Source organism: Zeus faber (genome assembly GCF_960531495.2).
Source record: "Zeus faber genome assembly, chromosome: 9".
Taxonomy (NCBI): domain Eukaryota; kingdom Metazoa; phylum Chordata; class Actinopteri; order Zeiformes; family Zeidae; genus Zeus; species Zeus faber.
Window position 1 is genome coordinate 3,236,199 of NC_137197.1, and position 14,320 is coordinate 3,250,518.

Here is a 14,320-nt window from a genome sequence, read left to right on the forward strand (position 1 = left end):
GTCAATGAGACGCCGATGCAACGCGGGGAGCGAGAGAGGGCTTTGAGGAGGAGGAGGAGGAGGAGGGTGGTGTTGGTGGTGGTGGTGTCGGTGGTGTCTTCTTTCTCGGCAGAAACAATGCACAGAGCAGCGCTTCCGTTTTAATCACCGCTATCAAAGCCGACAAGCGGCAGCGGCGCAGGGTTCTGGCGGCTGGTGGGCAGAGGGAGGAGGCAGCGTTTGAGCTCAGGAAGCAGCCGACGGGCGGCGGCTCAACATTCACTCCACCAATTAGCGATGTTTGCACGTCTCGCCTGATCGTCACCCGAGAGTCGGGTGCAAACACTGTACAATGCATGTGGATTTATTACTACATGCTGTGTGTGTGTGTGTGTGTGTGTGTGTGTGTGTGTGTGTGTGTGTGTGTGTGTGTGTGTATATATATATATATATATATATATATATATATATATATATATATATATATATATATATATATATATATATATATATATATATACTGTTCATATATCGCTATTTGCTATTGCACATGTGCAGTGTACTTGAACTGAGTGTAAATAGAAGGATGGCTTTTTGACATTTAATCCTCTGTGTCGTCGCCGGCCGATGCACTCTACATACTGTATTCAGGGTGTGGTGAGAGGACACGCTGGTATTTTAGGAGTTCTTGGCTTGATGTGAACAAGTCAGTCTGGGTCATCAGTTTGGGTCAAAACGTAGACAATGATAGACGACGATAGATCAGAGCAGAGTACGCTAGGTGGAGTTATCTCCATCTGCTGTGTTCTACTGTATTGAAGGTAATAATAATAATAATAATAAAGGAATAAAATATTAAGGTAGAAAAATTGGCAATAGACAATTTAGCTTAAGAATGAACAAAAAGAACATTTGCGCAAGATACCAAAAAAAAAAATTACAATAAAAATAAAAAATACCAAGAAAAAGAATCCTAAAATAAACCAGAACATTTTGTTAATATACAATGAACCTCGACATTATCAATAAAATAAACATACAAAATGACAATAAAAAAATAACCCTGAAAATGCAGCTGCAGGGATAGTCTACTGTAGTCGGCATGCTGTATGTTCTCTTCTTGTTGTTTGGATGTCAAAGAAAAGTTGTTTGTGGAAAAATGAATGAATGCTAAACGGACTGAATTAGTGTGTAGTATGTACGAGTGCTTTTCTCCTCTTGCGACCACTCCAAGCACTGCACACGACATGCCTCACATTACTGTACATTTACAGTAACGTGTTAATGATATTACTTTCCCCAGTAACGAGTAGTGTAACAAATTACTAATACAATTTCAGTAATAATATTACCCCCCAAAGTAATCACTCGTTACTAGGGTTGGGCCGATCACATCATAGTTGTAATCGAATTCTTATCCGTAAAATGTACCTCGATAGCGGAAGTTGCCTAAAAAGCAGTAAAAAGAGCTGCTCGCTTTAATTGTGGAAAAAAATAAAATAAAATAATGTTATTTTAGCTGATATCGGTGATGGGATTTATTGAAATGGAACTCTTTGACAAATTAGGAAAGAATGTGGTTCCTGGGTTTTTCTATTTCGATCGTTAAAGTACCAACTTTGAAGACTGAAAAGGAGGAAAAAAAAAAAAAGTATAATATACATTTCGCAGACGCTTTCATCCAAAGCGACTTACAATTGCAAACACAGATTGACGCAGCCATCAGGAGCAATTAGGGGTTCGGTGTCTTGCTCAAGGACACTACAGCATGCTAGCAGGAGGAGCCTGGGATCGAACCGGCAACCTATGGATTTCTAGACGACCAGCTCTACCTCCTGAGCTTGGTTGTTGATAAGATAGTGAAGCTGTAACATCTCCTCAGAAAAGCCCCTGGTAGCAAAACTATAAATCTGTTTTGGTGTTTATTTATTTTATTTTTAAGATCAAAAGCCCAGTTTGGAGATTGCCTGGGTGGGTTAAGGCTACCAGCCCCACTTCCCCTCCAACAAACCACTGAAGGCAATTACTCTTTTAATATTTAACTGAGCCAGTGTAGCAGAGAAACAGATTGTGCGTCATATTTGTTTGGTTTCGTTTGGAACGCCTGGTGATGAAATGCATTATTTATGGGGTGAATTGGATGAACGAGGCGGGCAGACTTTTCCGACTGGCGTTAGCGCTCCTGTTCATTTACAGGGCCGCCTCCTCTTCGTCAATTAGGCGTCGGCTCGGTCGCTATTTTTTAATGTGACACCGCGTGGCCGATGCATCCCGGGGCCTCGTCCGCACGTATATGGATATTTATAAAAACGCCGCAAGGCCTGCTCCTAAAGCTTCCTTTCCAGGTCCTAAAACCATGTTTTCGTGTAGGGGGGGCCAGGACACAGAGAAAACACTCGGTTTTCCGACATATCCCGACATGTGTGGCCGGGGCCTCAGAGTCCTTGTGCCCAACGGTTAAAAACTTCTTCTCAGATCTCCCGCTCCTCCTTAACGTCCGCCCGTGTCAGATACACCATCAGGCTGGACTCGGACGCGGAGCAGTACGGCGGCCACGGACGACTGGACCACGCCACCCAGTTCTTCACCGAGCCGCGGGCCTTCAACGGCCGCCCCAACTCCGTGCAGGTGAGTTCCAATGTGAAACATCTTGTGTTGTTTCAACGTGGGCTCAGGACAATCTGCCTTTCTGCAAAATACACTGGAAATAAATCATCAAATTCAGTGATTATGATGGAGTCGTTGGATCAACTTGAAGAAAGGGGTTTGTGTTGGCAAAGGTATTCCCACCTTACAATTGACAACATGATATCTAAGTTCTGAGTTGAGAAAACCAAAGATGTTTGCATTCCACCAGCTTCTTCCTTTCCACAATACGTGTGTGCACTGGACTTGCTCTTTCCGAGCTGTTGAAGTAACAGCGCAGCACTGCAGCTGCCTGCTTCCCAACCACTGTGTTCTTACTCCCATTTTCATTTCAATGTTTACATTTTTCTGCTTGTCAAAGTCAGCACATTCACACATGCAGTTCCTTAAAAAAAAAAATTTTTAATTGCATTGATGTGGTTGGGATCGGCAAACAGGGAATCTGCGGATCATTAAAAACCGGAAAGGTATTCAACGGATTTATCAGAAATTAAGACGTTAAATTGGATTGGATTGGAAGTCTCAAGTAAATGCCCTAGGTCTTCAGTTATTTGCTTTTTGGGTCAACGAGGCTGGAGAAGAGGTTTTGTGACTGGTGTTTCACCAGGCCTGGCAAGTGCTTTGCGTTTGAAAGCTCTAAAGAGGAGAAAGGAAAAGACCGTTTTTTGGGGTTTAGATCTAAATCCGTCGTGTTGTGGAGCTCCGATGTTGTCGCTGGAAGGGCGCGGCGAAGGGAACCCAGTGGCGTTTGTCGTCCAGCTCGGACTCTAACGTGGGGAGGTGTTCAGACGGATGGTCGGAGGGGAAGGACTTGTGGTCGCGTCCCGTCACGGGAAGCGGCCGCCGAGCGCGACGTGTAGAAGCCGAGCCGCGGGCGTCGGCGCTGTCACGTCCCGCACGGAGGCCACCAAACATATGGCGGCAATGAAAAGTGCAGCACTAAGACCGTGTCCCGGTTACACAGCAGCCACATCTCCATCCCCGAGCTCAAGGCTTTTTATTCTTTAAGGCCACATGCGACACTGTAGTGTGTGTGTGTGTGTGTGTGTGTGTGTGTGTGTGTGTGTGTGTGTGTGTGTGTGTGTGTGTGTGTGTGTGTGTGTGTGTGTGTGTTTCCCCATCAGGATTGACATTAAACACAGACGCCTGATACAAGCGTCACTGGGTTGAATATTCGGATTCTGTATTTTTTGGATGTGATTGTGGCTTTAAAAAACTCTTGAATGGACACCTGCAGACACAGAGGTGGTGGTGGATGGAGGAGGAAGGTAAACATCTGCCGTGTGGATGGCAGGGAAAAGTACCATAATGTGCAGTTTGGGCTGAAGAATTCATGTCTGTTCTGTTCTTCTTTTGAGTTTGTGATTTGGACTCTGGTGCAGAGGACGTTCCCGGTTTTAGCGTTTAACTCATTGTGGTCGATCACAAATGCCCCCGTGCAGCCCTGACTCCCATCCCTCCGTCTGAACCTCCGCTCTGGATTCACTGCTTGTCCTTTGCTTGACTTGCCTGACGTATGCGTGCGCGTGCGTTAGGAGCAGCCCCTCCTACCTCCGTTGGCGCCGTGGCAGCGTCGGATCGCTGTTTGGGGAGGAGAGCGCTCCAGGCTGACGCCGCCAAATAGCTCGTCCTTGAAATATAGAAGGAAGCGCTGATATGCATTTCAAGTGCGCCGCTCCAGGACCTGCATTTCTTCCCAGGTGTAATTTATTTTTCCTTGATGAAAATGCCAAAAGGCAATGAGATGTTTATAAATAAGGTCAGGGATAAATTAGCGGGGATTAGCGTGGAGACCCCAACAGCCGGAGCACAATTAGTCGGACAGGACAGTTGAAGAGGGTGGAGCGCTGTGCCGAGCTGCAATCTCCTTCCCGTCTTTCTTCACTTCATTGAGCGGAATAATGTGGAGTCTGGAGGCGACGTGTCGCTGCGGCTGCAGCTAAATTGACACAAACACCTAATGAGGTGTTTGTCAAAGTGAACTCGGCGTGAACCTCCTCAGATCAATAGCGAGAGCCCCGCCACCGCCGCCGTCGTCGATGTAAAAGGAACAAGCCTCTGTATTCAGAGCTGGAGGTGCCGCTTCCTTTACACCTTCCAAACCCTCCTCGCGCCGCTATTACACAATTAGGGGCATTAATCCGCCGTTATTTGAGAATCCGTCGACCCCGGTTTAAGGAAAACTCTTTGGCTCCCGTTCAAACGGTGATTCGCCTCCACATTAATTCGGCTTTCGTCATTTACAGGGGGCTGGAATTCCACATTCTCTTAAATCTTCTCTCAATCTTTTACTAATTCAAACAGCGCTGCTCCACCGCGTCCCCGTCGGCCAAAATGTGAAGTTTAGTTAACGAGTTGTCTGCTAATGTCGGCGCCACCAGGGAATGGTGGGAAATGAAAGGGCGCTGGAGAAGGATGGAGCAGCTGAAAGGCGGAGGCTGGGAACCGGCCGCTCCGGTTCGGGCTCGGTGGCAGATATTGCACGGGGGCGTTGGAGTCTTGCACCGAGCGGCCGCCGCTCCTCCCCCCGCCCACCTGGACGTGACGGGAATAATTAGGAAGAGTCTCGGCGGGGACTCCAAGGAAAAAAAAAAAAAAAAAAGGTGCCCGGCCCCGGCCATGTTTTATTTAACATCTGTTGCTTTTGAAGTCGGCGTCAACTCGTGAACCTCTCTTCTCTTTTTAATGGCTGTTCTTACCGGCTTAGTATTCTGGGATGGAAAATCCTCTGAGAAAGTGTCACTTACCGCAGTTCTGATGCACTCCGTCTGACTGTTCCACACCTGGAGTCGGGTTTTCTGCAGTCTAATGGAAAGCATTAAAATTCATCATGTATCTATATTTGTATGTAATCTCTGCCAGGTTATGCGCTGCTTCTTGTGTATAATACATCTGTAGCTTCAACTTTGTGCATAATACATGCCAGGCATATGAAGTGGTCGCTGAAAAGTTTTCAATATGCATTTAATAACAGATATATCCTTCTGCATTTGCCAGCCTCCATTACCTGCTACGTGACCCACGTAGCGAGCAGCAAAGCCGCCTATGAATGTTCAAACAAGTCATATTGAGGGACAACAAAAACGATATATATGTAGCTCGGCGACTTTCAATGTCGCCACAAGCCATGTGCGATGCCGAGCGTCGGCCGGAGTGGTGTAAAGCGCGCCGCCATTGGACTCAGGGGCAGTGGGAGTCTGGGGTCCGGCCTCTGATGGAGGATGCCCGGAGAAGGCCACACCTACCCGAAGGCGTCCTGCCAACCGTGACGTCGGGGGGGCGCCCGAATGGGAGCAAAGCCCCGCAGCCATGTTCCACAACCTAGTGGAAAGCCTTCCTAGAAGAGTGTTGGGGGAGATATCTAAACACCATAAGATTAATTATAAATAATACGATTAATTTATGAGATTAATTATAATAACTGAGATAATGTGGTCACATCGGCCGGTCGTATTAATCCTGCGTATGGATTATGGAAAATAGGATCTGATCACGTTCTGCCCTGTTTGATCGCGGCCTCACGCATCGAGCTGCGTATCGATTTAAAAAGTTCCATACCGAAACTTTGGCTTCAATAATGCTTCAGTAACAGCTTTAAAAACAGCACTTTTCACCCATTTGTAGGAAACTATATACAACACTTTTTTTTTCATCAATTAATTTAATCTGAAAATCCAATCACCCGAAAACATTTCACAATTAGACCAGACACTGGAGGTCCTATGACTGACAATTTACTGAAAATGAAGGGGTAGAAAAGATGGGAGAATATTTCTTATTGATATAGGACTTAAGCTGCATTTCACATTTGCACATGTCCTATGACCTGAATTTAATTTTTCAGTGATTTAGCCATTAATTTTCACCATCGTGAAATCTCATGAAATTAGATTTTTCTATTTGAATTTTAAATCATTAAACTTTGTGAAGCCGGTGTTTTGGCCGATTTTCCACTTTAATAATTAATGCAAAAAAATGCATTTGATTAAAAGGTGCAGTGTGTAGAATTTAGTGGCATCTAGTGGTGAGGTTGCAGTTCGCAACCAACTGACTACCCTCCTTATGGCTGTGCCACTCGCGAAATACGCTCAAGTCGCTCTCTAGATCAAGCGGTTGGTTTGGCCATTCCCGGCTACCATAGAAACATGGCGGCGCAACATGACGGCCTGCGTGAAGCGTACCTGCTCCCTATGTAGATAAAAACACCTCATTCTAAGGTAACAAAAAAACACAATTAATTAAAACATTGTTATGAATATTATTTTCCATTTTCTCCAAAAATTCAACACACTGCACATTAAAAGAAAAAAGAAAAACGTGAACCTTTTTTCCATTTAAGTTCAAATTGTTTTGCCTCAAAACTTTTTAGGGCGTCCCTGTAAAACATCCCTCTTAATGACGAGGAAGTTCTACGACACGCTGAAGAGATAAACAACTTCATTATTTAGACTCAAACTGAAAGTCGATGATGACAGAGCTGATTCCTGACTGGTTTCATCATGTCTGCATCACGGTGATGAAAGCTTTGTCTCTTTTTGGGGATACAGCTCTTCACCAGTGACTCTGAAAGGATTTGCTCCATTTGTTTCCAACTCTTGGTTTGATTTCATGGGCGTAGGGAGTCAGGGTCGGCTCGGCGCAGAGTCGTGAACGCAGTTCTCTCAAGAAGCATTTAATGCTGTCACTCCTGTCATCTCTTATTTGGGAAGATTCAATACAAATGATTCCAAAATGTCTCCACTCTTTGTTCACCTTGATTTGAATTCCCTGTCTCCGTTCTCTGTTTGCCAGGAGAACATTCACTGCATGGCTTGAGGCTTTTTTTGGCCCCTTTTGGTTGAGTTGAGTTCAGGCTGTGACTCCCTGCAGTTACAGAGTCGTGAACCAATGACTCGTTCGTGACTGGACTCATTCGTTGAAAAGGTTTGTTGGTGAGTGTCGCATCAGGGGAGGAGGCCCACACTCATCACTAATGATCCAAACACGACGTGGACACTGAGACAAGAGAAATCAGTCGGGCGTGGAGACATGATCGATGATCAGTCGGATGAGCTTCTCTGCTGTTCCAGTGGGATGTTCATCACAGATCCTGATCCAAGCTCTTTTAACATTTCATCCATAGGACCAACGTCCCTTTGTGAAAGTTACTAGGGCTTATATTTGAGTTCCTAGTTGCTATTAGTTCAGTACAAGTACTTGTTCATTGGTGACTAGTGCCTTTTCCCATTGATACTAGTAACATGTTTGGTTTCACCAGGAACAGTGTATTTTTTACCCATCATGAGAAATGACCAAACAAAACAACTTGTTGATAGTTTAATTTAAATCAGAATAGTTATACTCGTAACAGTGGGGAATAGATACTAGTAACAGTGGAAACAGATACTAGTAACAGTGGAAACAGATACTAGTAACAGTGGAAACAGATACTAGTAACAATGGGAACAGATATTAGTAACAATGGAAACAGATACTAGTAACAATGGAAACAGATACTAGTAACAATGGAAACAGATACTAGTAACAATGGAAACAGATACTAGTAACAATGGAAACAGATGGAAACAGATACTAGTAACAATGGGAGTAGATACTATAGGGATGGGATATCTGAAACACGGAGCCCCATAGGATTCAATGACAAAATTGTCACAATAGATACTAATAACAATTTTAATAGTTACTTGTATCTAATAAACAAGTACTAGTACCTAATACATTTTGAATAGTGAAACTAAAATAGTTACTAGTAACTGTTGCAATGGCAACTAGTAATTAAAATATCAGTACTAGTAAGTGTAATGAAGTGACTGGTCCTATAGATCACATGTTAGAGCAGTTTCTCTTCCTGGTCAGGAGCTCAAGGTCGTCCGTTCTGTCGGAGGTAAAGGTTGTTAACGTGTTGCGGGTTCGACTCCCAGCTGCCAGGTGGACAGGGACCTCCTTGGAGAGGGAAGAAGACACATCCTGCCACCGTGAGGCCAAACCCTTCAATCAATTTGTTTTAGACTTTATTGTATTTTTTATAAATATTTTTTTCAGAGCGTATAAAATTGTCAGAAGGTCGTACAAAAATAAAGAAATGTATATTATGTGTATGTAGGCGTACAGACAGTACATACAGGTACACAAAGCCCAAATGTTTACTTTTTATTGAATCATAACAACTAAAACAAAACGTTTAGGAAGCAATGTGCATATTATTATAATACTGATAATAATACAGATCAAATACTTCACAGAAAGACAGTTCAGTGAATATGTGGGATAAAGGCGTCTCCTGCTGCTCAACCTTGTTTTGCTGTAACCGCCGCTCAGACCGTCTTACTCGGCCGCCGCCAAATTCCCTCCGTCCAGAATTCCACATTTATTTTGTGCCACGGAGCCGATATCCAGGAAGGATGGAGCCCGTGGAGGGTGGAGGTGAAGCGCTTTGTTCTCCTCCGCCCAGAGGCTCTTCTACTTTTGTCTTGGAGTTTGTGGCATTGATCAGGAAAATGTGTTTTACTGCTCCAGCGACTTGGGCTTCAGTGTTCTGTGGCGACGCCGCCCAGTTGAAGCCTGCAGTGAACAAACAAACAAACAAACACACACACAAACACAGACAAACAAACAAACACACAAACACACACACACAGACACAAACAAACAAACAAACAAACACACACAAACACACACACAAACAGACACACAAACAAACAAACAAACAAACACACTCCTCTTTATTTCAACGGTTGTTTGGTTCCTACTCCTCCAAATGTTTGGATTTGATCGTTTACTTGTCGCTTTTAAACTCATGTTGTTGTTGTTGTTTCTATTTTTGCTTTTCATTTGACCTTGAGCTGATCACATGACTGTCTAGGGGTCACATGCAGCACGGTCCAGACACAACCTTCTGTTTTGAAGTGACGTCATGAAGCAGCTGCTCCTCCTCCTCCTCCTCCTCCTCCTCCTCCTCTTGAAACTTTCGACACTTTTCCTTTTCTCTGGATTTGAACTTGCTGTGCTGCCCCCTGCAGGTGGCAGCACAGCAAGCAGCTTCCTTCCTTCACTCACTTCCTCCAGACACACTCACTTTTCCCTTCCTCTGCCTCCTCCTCTTCCTCCTTCCTTCCTCCTCCATCTCCTCTTCCTCCTCCTTCCTCCTTCCTTCCTCTTCCTCCTCCTTCCTCCTCCTCCTTCCTCTTCCTCCTCTTCCTCCTCCTTCCTCCTCCTTCCTTCCTCCTCCACCTCCTCTTCCTTCTCCTTCCTCCTCCTCCTCTTCCTTCCTCTTCCTTCCTCTTCCTCCTCCTTCCTTCCTTCCTCCTCCCCCTCCTCTTCCTCCTTCCTCTTCCTCCTCCTTCCTTCCTTCCTCCTCCCCCTCCTCTTCCTCCTTCCTCTTCCTCCTCTTCCTCCTCCTTCCTTCCTTCCTCCTCCCCCTCCTCTTCCTCCTTCCTCTTCCTCCTCCTTCCTTCTTCCTCCACCTCCTCTTCCTCCTCCTTCCTTCCTCCTCCACCTCCTCCTCCTCTTCCTTCCCCCTCCTCTTCCTCCTCCTTCCTCCTCCTCCTCCACCTCCTCCTTCCTCCTCCTCCTCTTCCTTCCTCCTCCTCTTCCTCCTTCCTCCTCCTCCTCTTCCTCCTCCTGCTCTTTATTTGACAAAGTCAACACTCGGTTGTGAGATGTGATTGGTGCAGCTCTGATGGATGAAAGCTGAATATTCCTTCATCTCTTCAACCGTGTGACTCCAGAGCATCTTTACCATCATCAGTCTCCCATCGTCGTCTCAATTCCTGGCGATTTTCTCTCCCTCCCTCTGTCTCTCTCTCTCCCTCTGTCTCTCTCTCTCCCTCTGTCTCTCTCTCTCCCTCTGTCTCTCTGTCTCTCTCTGTCTCTCTCTCCCTCTGTCTCTCTCTCTTCCAGGTCTACATTCCCTGCAGAACAGCCATTGTCCTGGCCAACGAGGAGATAGATTACAGTTATTAGCGGCTGATTGTGTCCGTCGGCTCCGGGATCAGAAATGGATTCCAGCGTTAACAACCAGCCCTCGTGGTCGACCTGCCAACCCCAGCGCCGCCTGCGCCGCCTGCGCCCAAACCCAGTTTTGTGTTTTTTAAGACTTCCTCTTTTTTTTATTTTTTTTTATTTTTATTTTTTGTTGCGCTTGTGTCCAAACACCATCTGCGACCCCTGAAACTGGTTAATTTGGGAGGCGTCCAGCTCGCCCACTAGCCGCTCCACGGTGGGAGTGGGAGCCACGCGGAGCCCTCCACCACCGGCCAGCCGCCATTTACAGGCTCTGCTGCGCCTGGCAACCCATCTCAAACACCGCGCACACGCTTACACACTTACACGCACACGATTCCCATGTGAGGACAGATTTTTAGAGAGAGAGAGAGAGAGATTTGTGATGGGGGAAAAAAAAAAGAAATTTTATCGGCAATTATCAGTGTTGTTAAATGTCGATAATGTAAAGTTGTCTTAGACACGGAAAATATGTGTTGCAGCATTTCACTTAAAAATGTATGGTTTTCAGTTTTCTGAATTTATTCCACCTGAAGGTGCATTTACAGGTACGAGGAATTTATCCTGCTGAGGATGAGTGTGTTTCTACAGATAAGCATAAACGAGCTAAAATAGTCGTGAAAAAATAATTATAGAATAAAAAGTCAAGTTAAAATAAAATGAAATTGCCAAATATGCACAAATAGTCGAAAAATACGAAGCAGGAATAAGTCAAATAGATTAAAAATATATATAAATGTGATTCTATGCACAAATAACAGTAATAATAATAATTGCAGGTATTATTGCTGGTAATGCATCAGTGTTAGTTCACGCCTCGGGGGCGTTAAAGGGACGATCAAGATTTGCACAATTTGCACAAAGTAATGATCCACTTTGACTGGTTGTGCTCAGCCGTAGCTGCCTAATCCGGTTGCAGCGTCATTTTAAACACGTTCATGTGTTCATCCACAAGCCGCTCATGAAGCCGCAGACTGGGAGCTGAGGAGGTTGCACGAAACATCTCCCACTGAGTAGGAACGCGTTGCGATCTCACCCGTCGCGGAGCGGCTCGGGCTGCGTCTGGCATAAGATTTTTTTTTTAGGTCATATTCTACATTTCCGTAGTCGGCGGCAAACAAAATTGCACAATAGTGAAGATGATCAGTCTCGCAGGGAGTCTGCTTCTGTCGTTATCAGTTATCTGATCACTTATAGATATTACACAGATATTATATTACTCCTGTTGGGAGCGCGGTGACACCTCGCTCGTTAGGGGAACGTTCCCGAGACGACGACGTTCCGATAAAAAACACAGATGGTGTCGATAAAAGCCACCTGCAGCTCTTCCAATTATCCGCCGCCGCCGCCGCCCGACGCGTTGCCGTGGCACCAGAGGAAACTTGAAGAGAGCGAGAGGCAACTCTACCGAAATCTCAGCAACGAGACGGGGAAGGCGTCCGTGTAATTATTTCAACTGGGCTCTGTGTTGGTTTACTTCCTGCTTCCATGGGTCCCAGCCGAGGCACAAACGACTCGAGTGGTTCAAAACCACTAATTGGACAGTTCTCCGCCACCTCTTAATGTGTCCTTTCATTCATCCATTAACCCATGTATTCATCAATTCATTCATTCATTTGTCAGTCCATTCAGTTATTCATCCATCCATTTATCCCTTCATTAATTAATCTATTCATCAATTCATTTGTCCATTCATCCATTCATTCACACCCTTTATTTCCAGGCTCACAGGGCACAAGGCAGAAACAGCACAGGAAGCTAAAACCAGCTCCACTGTGGTTCAGGTTGGGCCGATGCCCTTGAGCAAGGCATTGTTCACCAGCTGGAGGTCAAATTTCTAAATGAGGCAGAATGGATCACGATGGGTGGAGCTATGTGTGGCCGACTGGGCATCACCCAAGGAATCCACGGACGCAAGAACTGTGTTTCAAGGGTTTGGGAAAATGTAGTACCTGTCTCTCAAGGTTGGTGTCCGTGGGTTTTACGGTTTCTGAGCACCAGGCACCTTCAGCAGAGAATAATAATAATATTAATAATAATGATACTGATACTGACTAATAATTATGACAATAGTAATGATAATGAATGATAATAATAATAATAATTAATAAATATAGCTGCAGGCAGTGATGCATGGGTCCAGTTTAGTCTGCGTGTGACCATGTGACGTTTGTGACGTTTGTGACCAAACGATGTACAAGCCCCATTTGCATTTCTAAAGAATTGATTTAGGTTGATGTTATAATTAAATACAAGATGACACAGAACCAAATGAATGCTCTGTAATGGCTACACCCTCATTTTATAACGGCAACAAATCTGGCTTTGACAGAAATATAACGTTTATTGTAGACGACTAATGATTTGGAAGTTGGCTTTAGAACTAAGGACTTATACAAATGTGCCTTCGGGTTGGACCCCCTAAAAATAATAATATTAACAATAATAACATTCACAATCTGCATAAAAACAATAGGTTTTTCGGCACTTTGTGCTGGACCCCTGTTAATAACTAAAGAATGCTCTCTCTCCAGGTGGAAGGAAGGGTCACTTTGCATACTTTTGACTTTGAGTTCTTTGCGATGAACAGAGTTGGTTCATCACTTCACCTCCTGGATGATGTGTTCCCAGTGAAACACTGTTCTGTGACGTGCACAAACTGTATTAGATTACTCATAATAACAGTAATAATCATCATAATTAAAGCACTGTAAAACAATACAAAACACGGTCTCTGTCTCAATGTGTGGGTGAGCCTGGTTTTTGAGGATTTTAATATTTTTTGGTTCCTCCGACATAAACAACTGTTGATGTTCGTGAACCTGCAGAGTCTGAAGTCAGTGTAAAGCGGCAGAACAACAAAACCTTTGGAAGGAACCGCACTACACCACACTAAATGCATTCAACTTCGAAAAACTGCTTTCATTCGTGAAACTCATGTTTTTGGTGTTTTATTCAGATGCACGAGTTGGGAATATCCCAAAAATATATGTAGGTTTATAGCAAATTAAAGCTTTTTTTTTAAGGAGGTTTTTCTTCCCCGAGAGGGTTTCACTGTCCCACATTAAGCAGCGGGAGAAAGAGGACGAACGCCCGTTTGCAGATCTCAGGCAGTAAAAAAAGAAACGCTACCGCGAGGTCACGCTGCCGGGCTTTGGAAGGACTCTGCAAAGACTAAAATCCAGGCAACGAGGAGCGTGACACATTTAAATGACTCCTTAATGATGGGTGGAGCTCATGCGTACTGGGGACTACAGCGCCCGGGGACCGACACTATCACACACAGTGAAAGGGTTTGAGTCGTGGGACCCGCTCCCGTCTGGCTGGGGGGCCCCGCTGGACGAGGCCCCTGAGCAGTGTTCACACAATTGGCCCCCGAAAGCCGAAGATTTGGTCCGGGGCCTCGAGGGTGAACCTCCGCTCTGTTCCTCTAGGGGGAGGGGAGGGGGGGCGTTCTTCAATTTGCCAAAACATCCTTAAACTAGTTTGATCGCCGTCCGCATTTAGGTTAAAAAGAATGGAATCATATCGAAGGACAATCATGAGGACGGTCACGTTGACCTATTTTTACGAGGGATTTAATTCTGTGAGATGATTAAATCTTCCGTCAGATTTCGGAGTAAAAGTTCTTTCCGTCTCGTCCTCTTATCGCGGGCGGAGCAAAATGTTTTCCCGACCCGGCGCTTCTCGCCCA

The 14,320-nt window shown here is 45.0% G+C and overlaps 1 protein-coding gene across 1 annotated transcript in view; it reads left to right on the forward strand.

Moving 5' to 3' along the window:
- The window catches only part of gbe1b (glucan (1,4-alpha-), branching enzyme 1b), a 113,140-nt gene extending 99,795 nt beyond the window's left edge, over positions 1-13,345 (forward strand). Inside the window, exons 15-16 of the mRNA XM_080006319.1 lie at positions 2,490-2,607; positions 10,525-13,345. Of these exons, the coding sequence (XP_079862445.1) occupies positions 2,490-2,607; positions 10,525-10,587 (181 nt within the window). The 3' untranslated portion in view covers positions 10,588-13,345. The remainder of the gene's footprint in view (positions 1-2,489; positions 2,608-10,524) is intronic.
- Positions 13,346-14,320: the final 975 nt, after the last annotated feature.